The sequence below is a fragment of the Coregonus lavaretus genome (genome assembly GCF_964263955.1).
Source record: "Coregonus lavaretus genome assembly, chromosome: 6".
Classification (NCBI taxonomy): domain Eukaryota; kingdom Metazoa; phylum Chordata; class Actinopteri; order Salmoniformes; family Salmonidae; genus Coregonus; species Coregonus lavaretus.
In genome coordinates this window covers 47,477,291-47,502,072 of record NC_139993.1, presented here as the reverse complement: position 1 = coordinate 47,502,072, position 24,782 = coordinate 47,477,291, and the positions used below count along the sequence as shown (strand labels likewise).

General features: G+C 41.7%; 1 protein-coding gene across 4 annotated transcripts in view; it reads left to right on the top strand.

Moving 5' to 3' along the window:
- Positions 1 to 21,227: 21,227 nt before the first annotated feature.
- The window catches only part of tprb (translocated promoter region b, nuclear basket protein), a 38,914-nt gene continuing 35,359 nt past the window's right edge, over positions 21,228 to 24,782 (top strand). For all 4 annotated transcript variants that reach the window (XM_084164754.1, XM_084164756.1, XM_084164753.1 and 1 more), the window contains exons 1-3: positions 21,228 to 21,400; positions 22,392 to 22,496; positions 22,978 to 23,051. In XM_084164754.1, the coding sequence (XP_084020880.1) occupies positions 21,250 to 21,400; positions 22,392 to 22,496; positions 22,978 to 23,051 (330 nt within the window). In that variant the 5' untranslated portion in view covers positions 21,228 to 21,249. The remainder of the gene's footprint in view (positions 21,401 to 22,391; positions 22,497 to 22,977; positions 23,052 to 24,782) is intronic.

Below are 24,782 nucleotides of genomic sequence, written 5' to 3'. Positions count from 1 at the left end.
AGAGAGCTGGGACCAAAGTGACAAAGCCTACCATCAGTAACACACTACGCCACCAGGGACACAAATCCTGCAGTGCCAGACGTGTCCCCCTGCTTAAGCCAGTACATGTCCAGGCCCGTCTGAAGTTTGCTAGAGTGCATTTGGATGATCCAGAAGAGGATTGGGAGAATGTCAGATGAAACCAAAATATATTTTTGGTAAAAACTCAACTCGTCGTGTTTGGAGGACAAAGAATGCTGAGTTGCATCCAAAGAACACCATACCTACTGTGAAGCATGGGGGTGGAAACATCATGCTTTGGGGCTGTTTTTCTGCAAAGGGACCAGGACGACTAATCTGTGTAAAGGAAAGAATGAATGGGGCCATGTATCGTGAGATTTTGAGTGAAAACCTCCTTCCATCAGCAAGGGCATTGAAGATGAAACGTGGCTGGGTCTTTCAGCATGACAATGATCCCAAACACACCGCCCGGGCAACGAAGGAGAGGCTTCGTAAAAAGCATTTCAAGGTCCTGGAGTGGCCTAGCCAGTCTCCAGATCTCAACCCCATAGAAAATCTTTGGAGGGAGTTGAAAGTCTGTGTTGCCCAGCGACAGCCCCAAAACATCACTGCTCTAGAGGAGATCTGCATGGAGGAATGGGCCAAAATACCAGCAACAGTGTGTGAAAACCTTGTGAAGACTTACAGAAAACGTTTGACCTGTGTCATTGCCAACAAAGGGTATATAACAAAGTATTGAGAAACTTTTGTTATTGACCAAATACTTATTTTCCACCATAATTTGCAAATAAATTCATAAAAAATCCTACAATGTGATTTTCTGGATTTTTTTTTCTCATTTTGTCTGTCATAGTTGACGTGTACCTATGATGAAAATTACAGGCCTCTCTCATCTTTTTAAGTGGGAGAACTTGCACAATTGGTGGCTGACTAAATACTTTTTTTCTCCACTGTATGTAAACATTATTAACGTGACTAGTGTTCCATTATTTAAAGTGGCCAGTGATTCCATGGCTATATAGGGCAGCAGCCTCTAAGGTGCAGGTTTGAGTAGCCGTGTGGTACCTGGCTAGTGATGGAAATGTAACAGTCTGATGGCGTTGAGATACAGTGGCTTGCGAAAGTATTCACCTCCCTTGGTATTTTTCCTATTTTGTTGCCTTACAACCTGGAATTAAAATGGATTTTTGGGGGGTTTGTATAATTTGATTTACACAACATGCCTACGACTTTGAAGATGCAAAATATGTTTTCTTGTGAAACAAACAAGACATAAGACAAAAAAACAGAAAACTTGAGCATGCATAACTATTCAACCCCCCAAAGTCAATACTTTGTAGAGCCACCTTTTGCAGCAATTACAGCTGCAAGTCTCTTGGGGTATGTCTCTATACGCTTGGCACATCTAGCCACTGGGATTTTTGCCCATTCTTCAAGGCAAAACTGCTCCAGCTCCTTCAAGTTGGATGGGTTCCGCTGGTGTACAGAAATCTTTAAGTCATACCACAGATTCTCAATTGGATTGAGGTCTGGGCTTTGACTAGGCCATTCCAAGACATTTAAATGTTTCCCTTTAAACCACTCAAGTGTTGCTTTAGCAGTATGCTTAGGGGCATTGTCCTGCTGGAAGGTGAACCTCCGTCCCAGTCTCAAATCTCTGGAAGGCTGAAACAGGTTTCCCTCAAGAAATTCCCTGTATTTAGCGCCATCCATCATTCCTTCAATTCTGACCAGTTTCCCAGTCCCTGCCGATGAAAAACATCTCCACAGCATGATGCTGCCACCACCATGCTTCACTGTGGGGATGGTGTTCTCGGGGTGATGAGAGGTGTTGGGTTTGCGCCAGACATAGCATTTTCCTTGATGGTCAAAAAGACCAGAGTACCTTCTTCCATATGTTTGGGGAGACTCCCACATGCCTTTTGGCAAACACCAAACGTGTTTGTTTATTTTTTTCTTTAAGCAATGGCTTTTTTCTGTCCACGCTTCCGTAAAGCCCAGCTCTGTGGAGTGTACGGCTTAAAGTGGTCCTATGGACAGATACTCCAATCTCCGCTGTGGAGCTTTGCAGCTCCTTCAGGGTTATCTTTGGTGTCTGTTGCCTCTCTGATTAATGCCCTCCTTGCCTGGTCCGTGAGTTTTGGTGGGCGGCCTTCTCTTGGCAGGTTTGTTGTGGTGCCATATTCTTTCCATTTTTTAATAATAGATTTAATGTTGCTCTGTGGGATGTTCAAAGTTTCTGATATTTTTTTATAACCCAACCCTGATCTGTACTTCTCCACAACTTTGTCCCTGACCTGTTTGGAGAGCTCCTTGGTCTTCATGGTGCCGCTTGCTTGCTGGTGCCCCTTGCTTAGTGGTGTTGCAGACTCTGGGGCCTTTCAAAATAGATGGTCTTTCACTTCACCAATTTTGACTATTCTGTGTATGTCCATTACATGAAATCCAAATAAAAATCAATTTAAATTACAGGTTGTAATGCAACAAAATAGGAAAAACGCCAAGGGGGATGAATACTTTTGCAAGGCACTGTAGAAGCTGTTTTTCAGTCTCTCTGTCCCAGCTTTGATGCACCTTTACTGACCTCGATGATAGCGGGGTGAACAGGCCGTGGCTCGGGTGGTTGATGTCCTTGATGATCTTTTTGGCCTTCTTGTAACATCAGGTGCTGTAGGTGTCCTGGAGGGCAGGCAGTGTGCCCCCGGTGATGCGTTGGGAAGACCGTACCACCCTCTGGAGAGCCCTGCGGTTGCGGACGGTGCAGTTGCTGTACCAGGCGGTGATACAGCCCGACAGGATGCTCTCAATTGTGCATCTGTAAAAGTTAGTGAGGGTTTTAGGTGCCAAGCCAAATTTCTTCAGGCTCCTGAGGTTGAAGAGGCGCTGTTGCGCCTTCTTCACCACACTGTCTGTGTGGGTGGACCATTTCAGTTTGTCAGTGATGTGTACGCCGGGGAACTTGAAGCTTTCCACCTTCTCCACTGCGGTCATAGAGAACAGGCTAGCCTACTCTGGTGAATGCTGTTTGTTTAATAAAGTTAGATTAAAGCTGAGAAATTGGTGTCCGTGCTGGAAAAGTTTGTTAAAGCCTGGTGTAGTTGATGGCATTGCATCTTGCAAATAAATATGAAAGGGACATTGCATACTTGTATCTGGGAAACTGCATGGGAATCTTCCTTAGTCTTCTCTGCTGGACCATCTTTCAGGAAGGACTGGGACTACAATCAGATAATTAACAAAAACATGTATTACCGCTAGGTCTGAAGAAAACTTTATGCAGACATGAAATAAATGTTTGAATCAGAAATACCTCTCAAAGCACTTTACATACACCTTATCCACCACCAATGTGTAACACCCACTTGGTGATGCATAGCAACCATATTGTGCCAGAACGTTCACCACACATCAGCTATTAGGGTGGAGAGGTGAGGAGTGTTATGCACATTGGTGTTGTGTGCTCTGTTTGACTGTACTCCTCAATCTGAGTTTGTCTTAGCATAACCTTCCGCTATCTATGCCTGGCCATACTGTGATACCCTGCCATTAGATTTGGTCCTATAGCTCCTTTTTACACCCACCACTGTTCACTCTATGAGGAATTTAGTCTACACTTTCTGACAACAGACACCAAATAAACTGTATACACAAGACCATCTGCACTATAATAACAACAGATGTTGACAATGCCTTTAACAAAGTTGACCATACAGTGGTAACAATGTATGAAAAAAAAAAAAAAACATGTATGCACTCACTAACTGTAAGCCGCTCTGGATAAGAGTGCTCTGCTAAAATGACTAAAATGTAAAAAATGTAACAAAGTGCCTGATTCAGCTAGGAGTCAGAAAGTCCCTTATCCCCTGGGTCTGTAGCTTAGTCTCCAACAGGAAGCAGAGGGTGAGGTATTAAGGCACCCTCTCATCGTGGCAAGTTGCAACAGCTGACCTGTGGTGTGGCTTCTTAAGCCATTTATCTCCAACAGGAAGCAGAGGGTGAGGTATTAAGGCACCCTGTCATCGTGGCAAGTTGCAACAGCTGACCTGTGCAGTTTCCACATTGGCAGTTTGAAGTGACTCAAATCCATTTTTTTGCATATCCAATTCGAATCTGTTGTTTTTCCTGTGGTCTGAACAGCCAAAAATCGCATGGAATCTGATATTTCAAGCCACCTTCATAGGTGGTTTTAAGAGATACAAATCTGATTTCTGGGCATGTGACTTGTCTGAATGGTCAAATCTGATTTATTTGCCCTCAAGTGGTTTTTAGACTTATTTGGCATATCTTGTTGCTTGCTAGCTCCTCTGTTGACAGTTTGACAAGAACATGTGGTAGCTAACTAGCTTATTAATTGTTTACAAACAAATTAGTGAATGTGCTAGAAAGCTAAACAGCTACCTAGCTAGCTAGTTGACTGCCGTGGCTAGACAAAAAGGACTTGATTTGAAAGTTGATCATATTATCCTTTAAAGCTTTAAAAGTGTTTTTACACTATGAATTTGAACATTCAAAGCAACTGGGAAACGTCCATGGCAGGCACTGTAACCTTAGCGAGCTACATAACTTCTGAGCGATAGAAAGCACGAGCACCACCAATCAGCCTACACCACTGCGCACACACCCGTCATTAATATGACGTATATAGCGTTGCCATGTCAGCAAAATACTGCTGTCTGAGCACACACAAATCCGACTTGGTCACTTGTAACTTGCTGTCAGTATTCAAAATCGGATTTGAAAAAAAAAAAATGATTTGAGCATTATTGCCTACAGTGTGAACATGGCTTTAGACCCTCTTGGTCCTTCTTCCTGGCCCTCATCGACAACACACTTAAGTAGTTTGATCACAGGTGGATATACATTGATGACATTGCAGAATGCATAAGGGTGGGGCAGCTCCTCAGCCTTCAATATGTTGTAGAACAGATGTGCTCCATAGGTCAATGAGTATTACATGCAATTCAACCCAAACAAGTGCTTTACAAACAACCCACCCCCTTTGGAACCCCTGTACCTAAATGGACACACACTACAACTTCTGGACTTGTCTCCGTGCTGTTTGTTGCAACTTGGCTATCTGCCAAACTTTTCGGTTTTTACTTTTAATACATTTACCAACGTCTTAGTTTTTTCGTCGCTCTATTTTTTTCATTCAACCGTTTCACCTCGGACGCTTTAGCTATCTGGACATGGTTCTACAGGACCTCCACCAGCCGAAAAAGCTAAGTAGTAACATTAACACTGCCATCTAATTGCAGTCGCTGTACTCATAATATACAGGAGAACTATCACCTTATGGTGAGTATAGCCGCATTGCAAGCACAGCTTCAGATGCAATCGTTAGGCAAGGACAATTTAAGTGTAGGAATGGATGAAACAGCGTCTGTGCCACCAGTAAGTACAGATAGTAGAATAAATCCCCCCGCACAGTCCCCGCAGCCGGACAATTTTCTCAAGGCTTCTGGAAAGAAATGTTGTCGGCATGCTCAACCGGTGTCGTTCATTCAGCCGGTTCTCCCCATTAAGCAACGAGTCGGAGTCAGAGGCCGTGCCTTCTCAGGTTACTCCTCCACCCGTTACGGGGTCTGAGCCACCGAAGCCTCCCACCATTAGATCGGACAAATTGAAAACCCTAGTCATTGTCGACTCTATTACCCGCAATATTAGATTTAAAAGAATCATCCAGCGATCATACACGGTTTACCAGGGGGCAGGGCTACCGACGTGAAGGCTAATCTAAAGATGGTGCTGGCTAAGGCTAAAACTGGCGAGTGTAGAGAGGGATATTGTTATCCACGTCGGTACCAACGATTAGGATGAAACAGTCAGAGGTCACTGTCGTAGTAAATATAAAATGTTATAGATTGGTCTGACTAAAATGTTGTGCAAAGACCCATTTGTGTTAGGCTTGTTTTCAATAAATGCTGTTCCAGGTCAGAGAACAAAGGACAGAGGAGAACATCATATCTTCTCACCAGATGGCCTAGTCTTGCAGGAATGCGATAATAGGACAACACCCCCTCTCCGGCCATAAACCACCAGATACTCCCCACCACTTTCCCTTGACACACACCAATATTTCACTTTCACGCACACTCATTCTCTACTCCTCACGAGTTCCCTGGACACACACAGACATTTCACTGCACGCACACTCAAACTCACTCCCCTGTCTACTGGTCGGGTGCCAAGGGCAGAGGACTCTGCCGTGCACCAATGGGGCATCTGCTCTGGACAGAGCAGACCCGCCTCCTACGCCTCGGGAACCAATCAAGGGACTAGAAGAAGGACCCCTTCCTTTATGTTACATTCTATAAAGTAATGCTGTAAACTCTTTTTAATCGCCCTTCTCAACTGTCTCCTTAAGAGGCAATTGGTTGGGTCCATGCATGTAGCTTGAGCAGTACCAGCTATCTCTGTTTTAATAAACTGCCTTTTGCTTAAGCAAATTCCTCTCTGTCTAGCGTCGATGGTTTGTACTTCCTCTCCTAATTATGTGTTCACCAACAAAATGGTAGCAGAGGATGGTTTCTAATTCGATCTAAAGAGTTGGTGCGAGAGGAAAAGGCAAATCATCGATCTAAAAACAGACGGAAGAGTGACCTGTAATCCAGGAGACATCAACTATTCATCTTACCTCAGGAACCTGATCAGAGAGCTCTCCAAAAAAAAAGGTATGCAGAGCCTGTTAAAACGAAATCTTGCATATTGTATTATAGACCAATACCAAATTTTGATCAGAAGTACTGAGTGTGAGTATGAATACTTATTAAAATAATTTTCCATCCTAAATGATTTAAGGCATAAGTGAGATATCTGGTACTGTGATTTAGTTATAAGTTTTCACAATTTAAAAGGTCCTATTTTTTGGATAGGTTGTGTGGAAGTGTGTAGTCACACGTATACGTTTTCACAATTTAAAAGGTCCTATTTTTTGGATAGTTTGTGTGGAAGTGTGTAGTCACACGTATAAGTTTTCACAATTTAAAAGGTCCTATTTTTTTAGATAGGTTGTGTGGAAGTGTGTAGTCACACGTATAAGTTTTCACATTTAAAAGGTCCTATTTTAGATAGGTTGTGTGGTAGGTGTGTTTTGACGTATGAGTGGATAAGATTTGACCCATCATTAGGTGGGGGAGAATCACCGAAATTGACCAGAGGTACTAAATTCCCGGAGATGCCAGCTATCTCTGTAATTTCACATTTAAAACGTTCCATTTAAATGGTTGTGTGAAAGGTGCAGTTAACCTGAGACAAAAGTCTCTAAGGGATCCAGTTGCTTCTGTGACTTCACATAATGAAGGTGCCTAAATAAGGTTGTGTGAAGGGTGGCAGTCGAACTGAGACTATGTTTTAGGACGCTCTGGTAATCCAAATTCATTAGTTGCTTCTGTGACTTCACATGTAAAATTGGTCCTTACATAAGGACGTGTGAAGGGTGGCAGTCGAACTGAGAATGTGTTTTAGGACGCTTTGATAGCCTGAATACATTAAGCATTGTAATTCCAATTGGCTTTTTGGGTTGTGTGTTTTTATGTATTATAACGTGTAATGGATGATGGGAAGTTATAGTGAGACTTATGAAACTGAATACCAATCTGTGGAATTTAGTGAATTTGACCTAGGGTTTCAGGAACCAGGGACTGGGGAGACTGATATTGAAGTTGTGCATGATTCTAGAACAAGCGTGAGATAACTAAAGCGTGGTGTGTGCTGTGTGTAGAAATTACTGCATTGGTGTATGTGATTGGAATTCTGATTTTTATGATAATGATTGCATTACACATAATATAAAAACAATCAGCCTCTTTATATACGAGGGTGTCATACATGAGATAAGTCTGTATTGATACCGATAATACATCCTTGGAAATAAAACACCAGGGACGGGATAAGTGTATAAAGATAGAGAAAGCAAGATGGCAGGGCCAAACATAACTAAACCCAAATTTAATGAATATCTAGAACAACGAATGACAGACAGAGCAAGGGGAAAAGTACAGTATAGGAAAGTTAAAAAAGTGGCGTTGGAGAACAGGAGGGTGCAACCAAAGAAATCAGATACGATGTGTGTGTGGCAACTGAAGCGCCAGCAGAGATAAAAACTCCATTTAAGGGTTCTCCTACAGCTTCCCCAGAGGCCAGTACCAGCGCCGCTCCTGGCCCCACCTCACTATACAGCCTAAAAGGCACCATGACTTTTGGCCCACAACCACGGCCATGGCCTCAGCGGGGCACTCCACCGGGTCCTCCTAGAAGAAGGAACTACCTGTGCTACAACTGTGGAAAAACTGGACATTTTAAAAGAGACTGTAGAGGAAAGGGAGGACCCCCACAACAACCATAAACCCACCTGTCTGAACTCCAGGTGCCCGAAGGCGTGATCCTCATCCAATACTACTACCACCGACATCACAGACTGAACTCAACCAAGGCGATATAGCACAGTTACAGAGCTCAGCAGGACCCTATGAACACTCAGTCTGGGCCCAGGAGGGGGCGGCAGAGGACAGGACGAACTCTGGACGTGCCATGATGGAAGACTAGTTGAACCAGCTAGACTCTGCCCAGAACTGTTGAGTGAGGCCCACGGGCCCACGCACGAGGGAAAGTTTAAGACCCTCCAAAAGTTCCCACACATCTGGTGGCACCCTCACATGACAGAAACTGTAGACAGGTTTTCAAAATGGGTAGAGGCAATTCCTACAGAAAACTACAGAATAAGAGGATGCTAGGTCAGTCATTAAGTGGCTACAAACTGAATTAATACCCAGGTACGGTATACCAAGGCAGATAAGATCTGACAACCACACGTTTTAGCAACAAAACATCTGAGAGAGGTGGAGGAAATATTCGGAATCATGCACAGATTCGGTTCAGTAACATCCACAGTCCCAGGGACTCGTGGAACGTGCCAACCAAACATTTAAAGCTAAAATAACAAAGGTTTGTGCAGGAACAAAATTAACATAGGTCCACCAAGGGAGGGAGGTCATATGCCCTCCCTTGATGTACAACAGATAGAAATGACTGATTATGTGAAGAAATTGACGGAACTTTCTGCAGCACTCTCTTCTCAGGTGCGGAAGGCCCAAGAGGGGGAGCTGTCGGGAAGTACGCTGCCACTGAAGGTAAAAGTGGGAGACTGGGTGAGGGTAAAAGTCCACAAGAGAAAGTGGCTGGAACCCAGGTGGACTGGACCGTACGAAGTGAAGGAGGTTACTTCACACTCAGTCCAGGTCAGAGGTAAATCAGGCGCACCCTGGCACCATCTAACTCATTGCACACCAGCCCCCACTCCTTCTAGATCACTGACAGAAGTCAGGGCTGATTTGAGCAGCCAAAACCAAAATTTGACACCAAAATGAAGATGAAATAGAATTTGAACAACAGCTTTGATGTATTTAATCGTGCACTAGAGGGGGACTAACATTGTTTGATTAACTGGCCATATAATTAGTATGCTAGAGGGGGATGGTTGAAATTTTTAAAAAATTGCATTATGCGTTATCATGTGTTGTTTTCTTTTCTGCATTATTGTTTTTCTTTTGAGACTGATTCAACTATGCTTCATGCCACCATAATTAATGGATCACGTCTAGTAGACGTGAAGAGGGGGATTTGTCGTAGTAAATATAAAATGTTATAGATTGGTCTGACTAAAATGTTGTGCAAAGACCCATTTGTGTTAGGCTTGTTTTCAATAAATGCTGTTCCAGGTCAGAGAACAAAGGACAGAGGAGAACATCATATCTTCTCACCAGATGGCCTAGTCTTGCAGGAATGCGATAATAGGACAACACCCCCTCTCCGGCCATAAACCACCAGATACTCCCCACCACTTTCCCTTGACACACACCAATATTTCACTTTCACGCACACTCATTCTCTACTCCTCACGAGTTCCCTGGACACACACAGACATTTCACTGCACGCACACTCAAACTCACTCCCCTGTCTACTGGTCGGGTGCCAAGGGCAGAGGACTCTGCCGTGCACCAATGGGGCATCTGCTCTGGACAGAGCAGACCCGCCTCCTACGCCTCGGGAACCAATCAAGGGACTAGAAGAAGGACCCCTTCCTTTATGTTACATTCTATAAAGTAATGCTGTAAACTCTTTTTAATCGCCCTTCTCAACTGTCTCCTTAAGAGGCAATTGGTTGGGTCCATGCATGTAGCTTGAGCAGTACCAGCTATCTCTGTTTTAATAAACTGCCTTTTGCTTAAGCAAATTCCTCTCTGTCTAGCGTCGATGGTTTGTACTTCCTCTCCTAATTATGTGTTCACCAACAAAATGGTAGCAGAGGATGGTTTCTAATTCGATCTAAAGAGTTGGTGCGAGAGGAAAAGGCAAATCATCGATCTAAAAACAGACGGAAGAGTGACCTGTAATCCAGGAGACATCAACTATTCATCTTACCTCAGAAACCTGATCAGAGAGCTCTCCAAAAAAAAAAGGTATGCAGAGCCTGTTAAAACGAAATCTTGCATATTGTATTATAGACCAATACCAAATTTTGATCAGAAGTACTGAGTGTGAGTATGAATACTTATTAAAATAATTTTCTATCCTAAATGATTTAAGGCATAAGTGAGATATCTGGTACTGTGATTTAGTTATAAGTTTTCACAATTTAAAAGGTCCTATTTTTTGGATAGGTTGTGTGGAAGTGTGTAGTCACACGTATACGTTTTCACAATTTAAAAGGTCCTATTTTTTGGATAGTTTGTGTGGAAGTGTGTAGTCACACGTATAAGTTTTCACAATTTAAAAGGTCCTATTTTTTAGATAGGTTGTGTGGAAGTGTGTAGTCACACGTATAAGTTTTCACAATTTAAAAGGTCCTATTTTTTAGATAGGTTGTGTGGAAGTGTGTAGTCACACGTATAAGTTTTCACATTTAAAAGGTCCTATTTTAGATAGGTTGTGTGGTAGGTGTGTTTTGACGTATGAGTGGATAAGATTTGACCCATCATTAGGTGGGGGAGAATCACCGAAATTGACCAGAGGTACTAAATTCCCGGAGATGCCAGCTATCTCTGTAATTTCACATTTAAAACGTTCCATTTAAATGGTTGTGTGAAAGGTGCAGTTAACCTGAGACAAAAGTCTCTAAGGGATCCAGTTGCTTCTGTGACTTCACATAATGAAGGTGCCTAAATAAGGTTGTGTGAAGGGTGGCAGTCGAACTGAGACTATGTTTTAGGACGCTCTGGTAATCCAAATTCATTAGTTGCTTCTGTGACTTCACATGTAAAATTGGTCCTTACATAAGGACGTGTGAAGGGTGGCAGTCGAACTGAGAATGTGTTTTAGGACGCTTTGATAGCCTGAATACATTAAGCATTGTAATTCCAGTGTGTGAAAACCTTGTGAAGACTTACAGAAAACATTTCACCTGTGTCATTGCCAACAAAGGGTATATAACAAAGTATTGAGAAACTTTTGTTATTGACCAAATACTTATTTTCCACCATAATTTGCAAATAAATTCATTAAAAATCCTACAATGTGATTTTCTGGATTTTTTTTTCTCATTTTGTCTGTCATAGTTGACGTGTACCTATGATGAAAATTACAGGCCTCTCTCATCTTTTTAAGTGGGAGAACTTGCACAATTGGTGGCTGACTAAATACTTTTTTTCCCCACTGTATGTATATATTCTTAAATTCCATTCCTTACTAGATTTGTGTGTATAGGGTATATGTTGTGAAATTGTTAGATGTTACTTGTTAGATATTACTGCACTGTCGGAGCTAGAAGCACAAGCATTTCGCTACACCCCTATAACATCTGCTCAACACGTGTATGTGACAAATACAATTTGATTTGTCTGGTTTTGCACCCCCTCGGGCTTGTGCGGTGGAGGAGATCTTCGTGGGCTATACTCAGCCTTGTCTCAGGGTAGTAAGTTGGTGGTCTGTTGATATCACTCTGGTGGTGTGGGGGCTGTGCTTTGGCAAAGTGGGTGGGGTTATATCCTGCCCGGTTGGCCCTGTCCGGGGGTATTGTCGGACGGGGCCACAGTGTCCCCTGACCCACCCCTGTCTCAGTCTCTAGTATGTATGCTGCAATAGTCTATGTGCCGGGGGGCTAGGGTCAGTCTGCTATATCTGGTGTAATTCTCCTGTCTTATCTGGTGTCCTGTGTGAATTTAAGTATGCTCCCTCCATCTCCCTCTCTCCCTCCCCTCCCAGAGGACCTGAGCCCTAGGATCATGCCTCAGGACTACCTGGCATGATGACTCCTGGCTGTCCCCAGTCCACCTGGTCATGTTGCTGCTCCAGTTTCAACTGTTCTGCCTGCGGCTAGGGAACCCTGACCTGTTCACCGGACGTGCTACCTTGTCCCGGACCTGCTGTTTTCGACTCTCTCTCTTTCTCTACTGCACCTGCTGTCTCGACCTCTGAATGCTCAGCTATGAAAAGCCAACTGACATTTACTCCTGAGGTACTGACCTGTTGCACCCTCTACAACCACTGTGATGATTATTTGTCCCTGCTGGTCATCTATGAACGTTTGAACATCTTGAAGAACAATCTGGCCTTAAATGGCCATGTACTCTTATAATCTCCACCCAGCACAGCCAGAAGAGGACTGGCCACCCCTCAGAACCTGGTTCCTCTCTAGGTTTCTTCCTAGGTTCCTGCCTTTCTAGGGAGTTTTTCCTAGCCACCATGCTTCTACATCTGCATTGCTTGCTGTTTGGGGTTTTAGGCTGGGTTTCTGTATAGCACTTTGTGACATCTGCTGATGTAAAAAGGGCTTAATAAATACATTTGATTGATTGATTTGATTGATATTTAACTGCTGGGATCCTGGATGTCCAGGTGGACCGGCAGGTGGAGTCCTTGGTGAAAAAGGGAAACCAAAAGCTCTTTGTGGTTCTCTGTAGCTCAGTCGGTAGAGCATGGCGCATTCAATGCCAAGATCGTGGGTTCGATTCCCACTGGGGCCACCCATACAGAAAATTAATGCACAGATGCTTCGGATAAAAGAGTCAGCTAAATGGCATACACTACCGGTCAAAAGTTTTAAAACACCTACTCATTCAAGGGTTTTTCTTTATTTTTACTATTTTCTACATTGTAGAATAATAGTGAAGACATCAAAACTGTGAAATAACACCTATGGAATCATATAGTAACCAAAGAAGTGTTAAACAAATTAAAATCTATTTAATATTTGAGATTCTTCAAATAGCCAGCCTTTGCCTTGATGACAGCTTTGCACACTCTTGGCATTCTCTCAACCAGCTTCATGAGGTAGTCACCTGGAATGCATTTCAATTAACAGGTGTGCCTTCTTAAAAGTTAATTTGTGGAATTTCTTTCCTTCTTAATGTGTTTGAGCCAATCAGTTGTGTTGTGACAAGGTAGGTGGGGTATACAGAAGATAGCCCTATTTGGTAAAAGACCAAGTCCATATTGTGGCAAGAATACTGTAGCTCAGTTGGTAGAGCATGGCGCTTGCAACGCCAGGGTTGTGGGTTCGTTTCCCACGGGGGGCCAGTATGAAAATGTATGCACTCACTAACTGTAAGTCGCTCTGGATAAGAGCGTCTGCTAAATGACTCAAATGTAAAAATGTAAGAACAGCTCAAATAAGCAAAGAGAAACAACAGTCCATCATTTCTTTAAGACATGAAGGTCAGTCAATACGGAACATTTCAAGAACTTTAAAAGTTTCTTCAAGGGCAGTCGCAAAAACCATGAAGCGCTATGATGAAACTGGCTCTCATGAGGACCGCCACAGGAATGGAAGACCCAGAGTTACCTCTGCTGCAGAGGATAAGTTCATTAGAGTTACCAGCCTCAGAAATTGCAGCCCAAATAAATGCTTCACAGAGTTCAAGTAACAGACACATCTCAACATTGACTGTACAGAGGAGACTGTGAATCAGGCCTTCATGGTCGAATTGTTGCAAGGAAAACACTACTAAAGGACACCAGTAAGAAGAAGAGACTTGCTTGGGCCAAGAAACACGAGCAATGGACATTAGACCGGTGGAAATGTGTCCTTTGGTCTGGAGTCCAAATTTGAGATTTTTGGTTCCAACCGCCGTGTCTTTGTGAGACGCGGTGTGGGTATTTCCCACCGGTAAGCATGAAGGAGAAGTGTTATAGTGTGGGGGTGCTTTGCTGTTGACACTGTCTGTGATTTATTTAGAATTCAAGGCACACTTGAACAGCATGGCTACCACAGCATTCTGCAGCGATACGCCATCCCATCTGGTTTGGGCTTAGTGGGACTATCATTTGTTTTTCAACAGGATAATGATCCAACACACCTCCAGGCTTTGACACTTTTTTGGTTACTACATGATTCCATGTGTTATTTCATAGTTTTGATGTCTTCACTATTATTCTACAATGTAGAAAATAGTAAAAATAAAGAAAAACCCTTGAATGAGTAGGTGTTCTAAAACTTTTGACTGGTAGTGTATATATTTCTTATATTTATATATATATATATGTATTTATTTGTGCTGCACTGTCTCAAGTGTTTCAGTGTCAACAGACCTGGCCTGGTTAACATTTACACCACCAACTTTAGGCCTTTACTACAACACAGCTCCCCAGCATGGCACTCCTATCTCACCTCAACCATGACTGCACAATTAGAGTGAATACAGAAGCGAACATGCTGGAATATCCTTGGACCATTATACAGCAGCTAAACATTAGCACACTCAACCATCAACCTCTGCCCATCATCTCCTCCAGTCTGACAACCGGAACCTCTTACCACAACCAATCATCACAACCTCTGGATGAAAAATGCACCTGTCAAAGCAAGAACTGAACGAATTCAAAGACCATCCATCCCCTACATCAGGGATAGGCAACCCTGTTCCTGGAGTGCCGCCGGAACTGCAGAATTTTGTTCCAACTACACACCACACTGACCAACTGAGCTAATTGATCAGTTCAGTGATTGCCTAAATTCCACACACCTGGTCTTCCAGGTCGGTTAAATCAAAAACAGGATCAGGGTTGCCTACCCCTGCCCTACATGAACGCCAACTCCAAACAACATCCACAACAATAGTTCCCTAAATGTATGCTGCATGTATGTTTGTTTTCATCATGCAATTCAGAGTTACATTTTATTCTTCCATGTGAATTAATTAAATTCATTTGAATGTGTAATATCGAAAGAATTAGGACAAAGAACTAGTCATGTCTAATAGATATATCACGTGAATTTGCCACAAGCCACAGCATACCGGTAGTTTTTCTAGATTGCTTGTCATCAGGACGCCATATGCGGCGGTCAAGGAGGAGAGGGTCAACAACATTATGATTATGGCCTTTAACTTCTCCCAATGTCTTTAGCTATTGTACACACAGAATTTAGGTAGAGAAGGAAGGCAGGGGCTCGAGTATAAACAATCGGCTTGTGAAATCGCCCAGTGTGAAGGCTAATATGAGGCCATGTTGTGCAGTGTGTTTTGAATTTGAAGTGTGAGATGCTGCCACCATTTCAGATTGGTGAAATTGTACTTAACATACTTAGCTTAACATACTGTACATCTTTACTCTTCCGAGCCTCTTCTTTACGTGTCTCCTCTTGACAAGCCTCATCTCTACTTGGCTCCTGAATTGCTTTATAAAGAGGGAAATATGATTAGATACAAATGTAATTGATCAGATACATCATGCAACATATGTACAATTTAACATTTCAGGTTTTAATAGTTATTAATGCTATCACACACACTGAGGAATCAGTCTTACCTTATGATGACATTGCAAATGCCGATATTGCCCTTCCCTTAATGCCAAGGTAACTTATGACCCGTGGTCACCATCCAACCCTGCCTATAATAAGTAGCCTTACACCTGTAGCTATGTTGTATATTAATTATATAGCATGCCTGCCTGCAACAGCTCTCAGCATATATGTAGGACGGTACACACTATTCAACCATGGTCCTGTAGAGCCGTGGGGAAAGCAGGCTTGAGGTCAAGCCCTCCAGAGTGTTAGTCCTCATAGTGTTAGCTGGGACAAAAGCCTGCAAACCCTGTGGCTCTCCAGGAACAGGATTGCTGACCAATGCGCTACATGCCATGACAGGAATGCCTGATCCCTATTAACCATAGTATAAGCAGGCCTACTATACTTTATAGCAGAGATAGTCTCTTGTTATTGTGATGTTGGCCTTAAGACTACTCAAAAGCCCATAAATGCAGTATCTATCTGGACCTGGGCTCAATGCCCAGGGTCTTGGTCCATTGGCACTAATCCCTGAAACCCGGATCTGGATGCAGGCAGCTAGCTAGCTAAGTATACGTGCAGGTAAATATAATGTAAAACCACTACTATCTCTTTCCCCTGTTAAACACCTTACATCTGAATTAACGTTACCCATCTAGCTAGCTATTTTTACTGCTGCTCTTTAATTATTTGTTACTTTTATTTCTTATTATTATTTGTTTTAATTATATATATTGTTTTCTTTCTTAAAACTGCATTGTTGGTTAAGGGCTTGTAAGTAAGCATTTCACTGTTAGGTCTACACCTGTTGTATTCGGCGCATGTGACAAATAACATTTGATTTCATTTGATAGTTAACGTTGTTTGTTAGCCAACCAAGCAAACGTTAGCTGACCGTTTTGTGAACGGATAAATCGTAAGCATCGCATTCAGCTTTGATTTCTTTACTTCGCAAAACTAGAAATATGATTTGTTGCAAACTGACAAACTAGCTGGCTATCTATACTCATTTATTGATGGTCCATTCTCATCCATGACGTGTTCTTGCGATCTGTGTCTCGTGAGTCTAGCAAAAACGTAAACAAATCGTTAGGACCAATGAGAGTAGAGTTTCGGACGTCAACGTGACCTGGTATTCTTCTTCGTCTTTGCAAGGTTGCCAGATGGATTACAAATTGACATGGCTAGAAGAAAGGGATCTACTTTTGGCAAACTAACCATAATTTAACTAATCTTAACCCAATTCTCATAACCTGCTACGAAACGTCACATCGGACATTAATTTGACTAAAGCTTGATGCCTTCGAGCCATGACCGTTAAAAATGGACATAGAGAGCAACAGTAATGGCGTCTTTTTGTATGCGCTGGTTCGTTGGACAAAGCTAATATGGGAAAATTAATAGAGTTTTTGTAGCGTTTTTAGATAAACGCCGATATTAAGGTCTGTGCCAAACACAGGCTTAGGAGATCTTATACTTTTTTTTCTATGAGATGATCTTCATCAGCTAGCATCACTTTGTGAATTTTTAAGCATTTAACTGACTTGCCTAGTTAAATAAAGGTTAAATATAAAAGGCAAGTTGTCCAGGTCCTGAGGCATCACACCACCATGCTTGACCTTTTGTATGATGTTCTTACTGTAGAATGCAGTGTTTGGTTTTCGCCAGGAATAATGTAGTAGTAACCAAAAAAGTGTTAATCAAATCAAAATATATTTTATATTTGAGATTCTTCAAATAGCCACCCTTTGCCTTGATGACAGCTTTGCACACTCTTGGCATTCTCTCAACCAGCTTCACCTGGAATGCTTTTCCAACAGTTTTGAAGGAGTTCCCACACATGCTTAGCCCTTGTTGACTGCTTTTCCTTCACTCTGCCGTCCGACTCATCGCAAACCATCTCAATTGGGTTGAGGTCAGGGGATTGTGGAGGCCAGGTCATCTGATGCAGCACTCCATCACTCTACTTATTGGTAAAATAGCCCTTACACAGCCTGGAGGTGTGTTGGGTCATTGTCCTGTTGAAAAACAAATGATAGTCCTACTAAGCCCAAACCAGATGGGATGGCATGGCATATCGCTGCAGAATGCTGTGGTAGCCATGCTGGTTAAGTGTACCCTGAATTCTAAATAAATCACAGACAGTGTTACCAGCAAAGCACCCCCACACCATAACACCTCCTCCTCCATGCTTTACGGTGAGAAATACACATGCAGAGATCATCCGTTCACCCACACCGCGTCTCACAAAGACACGGCGGTTGGAACCAAAAATCTCAAATTTGGACTCCAGACCAAAGGACACATTTCCACCGGTCTAATGTCCATTGCTCGTGTTTCTTGGCCCAAGCAGGTCTCTTCTTCTTATTGGTGTTCTTTAGTAGTGGTTTCTTTGCAGCAATTCGACCATGAAGGCCTGATTCACACAGTCCCCTCTGAACAGTTGATGTTGAGATATGTCTGTGACTTGAACTCTGTGAAGCATTTATTTGGGCTGCAATTTCTGAGGCTGGTAACTCTAATGAACTTATCCTCTGTAGCAGAGGTAACTCTGGGTCTTCCATTCCTGTGGTGGTCCTCATGAGAGCCAGTTTCAGCACTCAAACCAGGATTCAAACCAGGATCTCTAGTGGCACAACTAGCACTGCGATGCAGTGCCTTAGACCACTGCGCCACTACATGATTCCATATGTGTTATTTCATAGTTTTGATGTCTTCACTATTATTCTACAATGTAAAAAATTGTAAAATTAAAGAAAAACCCTTGAATGAGTAGGTGTGTCCAAACTTTTGACTGGTTGTGTATATATATATAATTGATAGATATCAAACACAAGCAGTTGTACAAGTTCAAGGGGTAAATCCATCATGGTTATAATTTTTTTTTTACATATACATTTGAGTCATTTAGCAGACGCTCTTATCCTTAGTGAGTGCATACATTTTTCATACTGGCCCCCCGTGGGAATCGAACCCACACCCCTGGTGTTGCAAGCGCCGTGCTCTACCAACTGAGCTATAGGAGGGACATCAACAAAGAAAGAAACAATGATGATAATCAGAAAACATAGGCCTCTAGTAACCTACAATAATAATAACTACAAAAACATTACAAAGGAATAATTAATATTGCAAATAAACAGTTTCCACATCATTGCCCAACTTTCTGCTCAGATACACAACTCACATTTCTCCATGCAATAAGCTTACATATAGGCAAAAACAGTACTGTTTCCCCTTACTCGCCTTACCTTTATGGCTGCCACACTTTAGTATACATTTTTTCATTTCCTTTCATCCTATAGCGCTAAGTCTTTTCATAGGCAAAATCTTAAAAATCTCCTGATACCTCTGTGACACTGTGATCCTGATACTACCAATGTTTGTCTATGGTGATTGCATGGTGGTGTGCTCGATTTTATACACTTGTCAGCAACGGGTGTGGCTGAAATAGCCGAATCCACTAATTTGAAGGGGTGTCCACATACTTTTGTATATATATATATAGTGTATTTGGTACAAAATCAATGCTAGCTCTTAAAGGGGCTGTAGCCTAAATTGGGTTTACAATTTTCAATGACAGTATTATTTAATCTGAAGTTATTCTTCTGCTATTTATTCTGTTACCAATAATATTTACATGTTAATATTATCTTCTGATTACAACTTCTATTAGCTGTCCGATAACAGGTTCTGATGGAATGGCTTGGCAAAAGATCTTGGTTCCTTTCTAAACATTGCAATGTGAATGCAAAGATGTGAACGCAAATCTCAAGTTAGAGAATGATCACAATGATAAACTTTTGAATTAATACAAACTTTATGTGAACCCACTGTTGGGGGGCATGTGTAATCTGGAGGCGACTGTGTTGACCACTAGACCAACCTCCAGTACAGCATTCATTTCTGACATCATGCCCCTTTACCATGTGGTCCTTGTAACATCATTCTCCTCTCTTTTCAGACAATGACAAAGCTCGTATTGGGTTTCTGGACGTTCTCATCAGCTTCACATCTCTGGTTTTACTCTTTGCTCTATATAAATGTACTCATAAAAAAAGTGTTTCTACGTCAACGCTTACTAAAGTCACTTTCACATCATGTAAAGAGCCAAATACTATTTGGATTTAGGTCTTCAAAAGCTCTTGAACTAAACATAGGCCTACAATAATAACATTGTTAGTAATTTGTCAATTAGTTGGTGATTATGCTAATGCTAGTGCCTCTTGCTAATGAAGATAGCAATTTTGAACCACTGTATATGTTATGTTGCCAGCCACCCCTTTGTATAACAAACCACTGTTAAACTGTATAGTAAATCATGTTTGAAAGCTAAATAGGAGACAACTACAGTATCTGAAACCGTTTACCCATCTAATCTGGATCCCAATATCTCTTATTTATCTCAGAATACATGCCTGTTTGCTCACCACAGGTTGTTTGTGTGTTTTGCTTATTGTTGCGCTCTGATTAACTGTAGATTTGAAATGCAGGCTGATTTTAGTTGATAACCAAATGTAACTGTGATTTGAAGACCCCCAAATAATACATAAAAGTCTAACCTCTCTTAAAGTTTAAATGTCCAGTAAAAAAAATTATCTTCACAACAATTCCCCTGTGTATAACTTTCACTATAGAGCACCTATACTCTCTCCAAGGATCCAGGACTTTAAACTAAGTCTGACCCTGCATATCCCAGTACTATTGTAGAGCAGTGGAGGCTGCTGAGGGGAGGACGGTTCATAATAATGGCTGGAGTGAAGTTTAATGGCTGGAATGGAGTGAATGGACACACATGTGTTTGATACCATTCCATTAACTCCATTCCAGCCATTATTTATCTCTTTGTGAAAATTTGTCAATTACAAGATATGAACTCATAGTGCATTTTACATAACTCCCATGGTTTATTTAAGAGCAGCTCCTTACTTAAAGTCACTGTAAACTGGGGGAAATGTAACAGGTGAGTTATATTGGACTTAAATATGCCATTTAGCAGACGCTTTTATCCAAAGCGACTTACAGTCATGCGTGCATACATTTTTGTGTATGGGTGGTCCCGGGGATCGAACCCACTACCTTGGCGTTACAAGCGCTGTGCTCTACCAGCTGAGCTACAGAGGACCACACAACTTAATCCTGGCTCTCCAATTTAGAGATTGTACTAGTAATGCAATACAATAGAACTGTTTGTTAATAATGATAGTTGGTTAATGAAAATCAAAGTCATGAAACCATGAGCTGAAAACATTCAGCGCTGATTTCAAAGACTCAGATAATACCCTTTGCTGGACTGAAGTGCACTTTCAATCAGGACTTTAAAGTTACATTCACCAGTAATATTCTAAGTAGTGCAGAAGTACGTTAATGTGTTAGTGGAAGCATATCTAGGTCACATAATTTCTACTGTCTTTGTTTAGGTCCTAAAATTGTTTGTAAAGATTACTTTTCCCATCATACACCACGCTGTGAGCGAACAAGTCATCACTGCGCCTGCTCAGAACAGAGGAAGTGAGGGTGAAAAATGGCGGCAGTGTTACTGCAAGCGCTGGAGCGCGCTGAGCTAGCGAAGCTCCCAAAAGCTGTTCAAAATAAACTAGAAAAGTTATTCTCTGATCTGCAATATGAAATAGATTCCCTCAAGTCACACCAGGAGCAATTTAGAGTCGATAGCGGTAAGTTATAGCCGAATAAGTCATTGTAATGTTGTGTACAGTCCCAGCTAGCTAGCTAACGTTAGTTATGCTACGTAGCTAGCTAAAGACAGTATCGCAGATAGAAGAATGAGACAGATATTTCACCGGATGTATAAATGTGATGCATCCGCTTGGCGTTTCCACTCACTGCCAAATATGGTAGTGAGAGGAAGCACAGTTGCCTGCAGTGAGAGAAGATGGAACGAGTTGGATTTTGGCCGATATTATGTTTAATTTAACTAATTAATTTAACTAATTTTCTAATCGATGAAACATTTGATTCCAATACAAGTTTCTGTTCCCAAAACTAGAATATGTTACGAACAGAGTGGACTACGTTTTGTATACTTTACTCTTTGCCAAAATAAAATTGACAAATTGCCTTGTTTAGAAGGAGTGCAAAGGCAAATTGAGTTATTGTACACGCGCACTTCAGAGTAGGCGTTCCCTAACGGAAATATGCGCATGCATGCTAGAACGCGCCAATAGGATCTCGCTAGCTCGTGCTTGGCTCTGCCCACCTCCATGCTGGTTCTGCCCACAATGACTTTGTTCCCATTTGAAACGTCGGGCTGTGGTCTATCTTGGCTTAGTAAAAAAAATATTTGGTATCGCAGAAAAATGAGGTTTACTTATGCAAATATTTGACAGTATACGTTAGTTAGCTCAGATAACGTGGATGGCCATTGCCGGCAGCATCGACAACTGTTTGTTAGCTAGTTAGCTACAAGGCATAGTGATGTGATGGATACAAAAAATAGTTAGCTAGCTAGGGTAGCTAGCCAACATTGTTCATCAGCCATGCCTAAATTGTTAAGCTAATTAGCTAGTTCACTGGCTGACGTTAGTTCGTTTGTTGAGAACTTCTCTATAACGTTACTCCCAGCTAACTTTATTAAACTACTTTGATTTATCATTTCGCCTTCAAGACAAGATCAGCCAAGTTAACATGTTGTTGTCACTCTTGTAGAACAACAGTTCTTTGAGAAAGTGCAACGTCTTGAACACAGTCAGGAACAGTTTGTGACCCAGACTGAACAGCACCACAAACTCCGAGAGGAGTTCACCAAGATCGGTAAGTGGAACTAGCTACTTCATTCGCTATTTACTGACATTACCTTTTTCTTCTTCTTCTGTGGGTTTTATATGGCGGTTGGCGACTAACTTTAAGGTGCATTACCGTCACCAAGTGGTCGAAATCCTACCCAATAATCTTGAATCCCTAAGGAAACGGAATACATAATTAAATACTACATCCCCTGAAGATTTCCCCAGCAGTTCACTTAATCCTGGCTCTCCAACCCCATTACTCCTCAAATCTTGTAACAATCACTCCCTTTCTCGCTCATATTTCTGGCACTGAAATAGAACATGTTCCACTGTCTCCATCTCCTCCTGACAATAATCACACCTCCCAGTCAGATGTTTCCCCAACAAGTTGAATGTACTATTTAGCCTTCTGACCATGACCTAAGATTGACCTTGGGTCAAGTACATCCCATCATTGGGGGGGGATGACGATCCACCATTAATGAAATTGCAAATTTTTTCTACAGATGAAGAACTCAAGAGTGTACGGGAAAAGAATAAAGAGTATGAAATCAACCAAGAGAAGTTGACATCTGAACAGGTGAGAGCCTCATGGTCTTGTCACCTCTTTAACGGTTTGTGTAGGGCTGGGCGATATATCAAATTAATTAGATTTATTGAAATTTGTTTTTGCGCCATATTCCAAATACCTGTATTGCAAGAATCAAGTTTTTATAAGCGTTTATCTCCACTTGTTCTCATGTTATCTTTTTGGTCAAGTCTCCTTCGCACATTCTGTGCTGTGTGCACCTTCCCGTTTGCACCAGAGATCTGGCTATAATGACGAGATGCTCATGTCTCCGCCCGAACAAGGGGAGTCGTTGTCCCAAAGGCGGCAAGCTTATGTCCATAGAATCGCATTGGGCTTATTTTGGACAGATTTTGGTGGGAGTGAAACCTCTCTGTTCGTCCCTTCCTCTCTGTTTACACACACACACACACACTGACCAAGCCCCTCCCCCTGCCACTCACAAAAACAAAGATGAGAGATCACTTCTTCCTCTCTGACAAGCATTTTCAAATCGCTGTTTGTGGTTTGGTTCAACAGAATTGGTCATATGGATACCCAAACACGTTGAGACATTATTTTACTGTAATAGAGGATAAGTTAACATTTCTAACAATACCCTTTGGAAATTAATTTTATTTTTTTGTCAAGCACGGCATTGCGGCATTTTAGCCAAAGATGACTAGCTGTCTAGTCTGTTTTTATAAATGTGCAATAAGCATAAAACATAATTATATAAGGAATTGGTAATATAAGGTAGGCCGCTTGATTTTAACATCTGAACAAAGTGGACAGGCTAACATGCTGTTCAAACAGTTGGAGACGGACAGAAGGGTGTATTCATAACAATTCAACTTTTCTGCCTTGTTAGCTAGCAAATAGATCCAAGGTGGCTAAACTTGAACTATAAAGATTAGCTGGCTACTCACTAGCACGTGGGCTTGTGCTAGAGAGATTGTTTATGAAACCTGTGTTCATTTTCTATAATGCCTGCTACAAGAAGTTAGTCATTATTAGTGAATGTGCATTATCCATGGTTCTGGTGGAATTTGTAACAAAAAAGGCATTTTCATAGACTTGTAAGCCAGATCAGTGATTATAAAAAATAAAAGAAAAAATCAGGTTAAAATATTTTGATAAAATACTTAAATGATTAGTGGGTCTTATGGAGGTGGAAGGCTTATATTTAGGCTATGTATCATTTCACAAGCCCTGAATTCATTAGATTATTGCTGACTGTTTGAAATGCAGTGTATTTGACCTTTCATTGTACAACAAAGCTTATTTAGAGAACATTAAAATGATTGATATATAGACATACAGTGGGGAAAAAAAGTATTTAGTCAGCCACCAATTGTGCAAGTTCTCCCACTTAAAAAGATGAGAGAGGCCTGTAATTTTCATCATAGGTACACGTCAACTATGACAGACAAATTGAGGAAAAAAAATCCAGAAAATCACATTGTAGGATTTTTTATGAATTTATTTGCAAATGATGGTGGAAAATAAGTATTTGGTCACCTACAAACAAGCAAGATTTCTGGCTCTCACAGACCTGTAACTTCTTCTTTAAGAGGCTCCTCTGTCCTCCACTCATTACCTGTATTAATGGCACCTGTTTGAACTTGTTATCAGTATAAAATACACCTGTCCACAACATCAAACAGTCACACTCCAAACTCCACTATGGCCAAGACCAAAGAGCTGTCAAAGGACACCAGAAACAAAATTGTAGACCTGCACCAGGCTGGGAAGACTGAATCT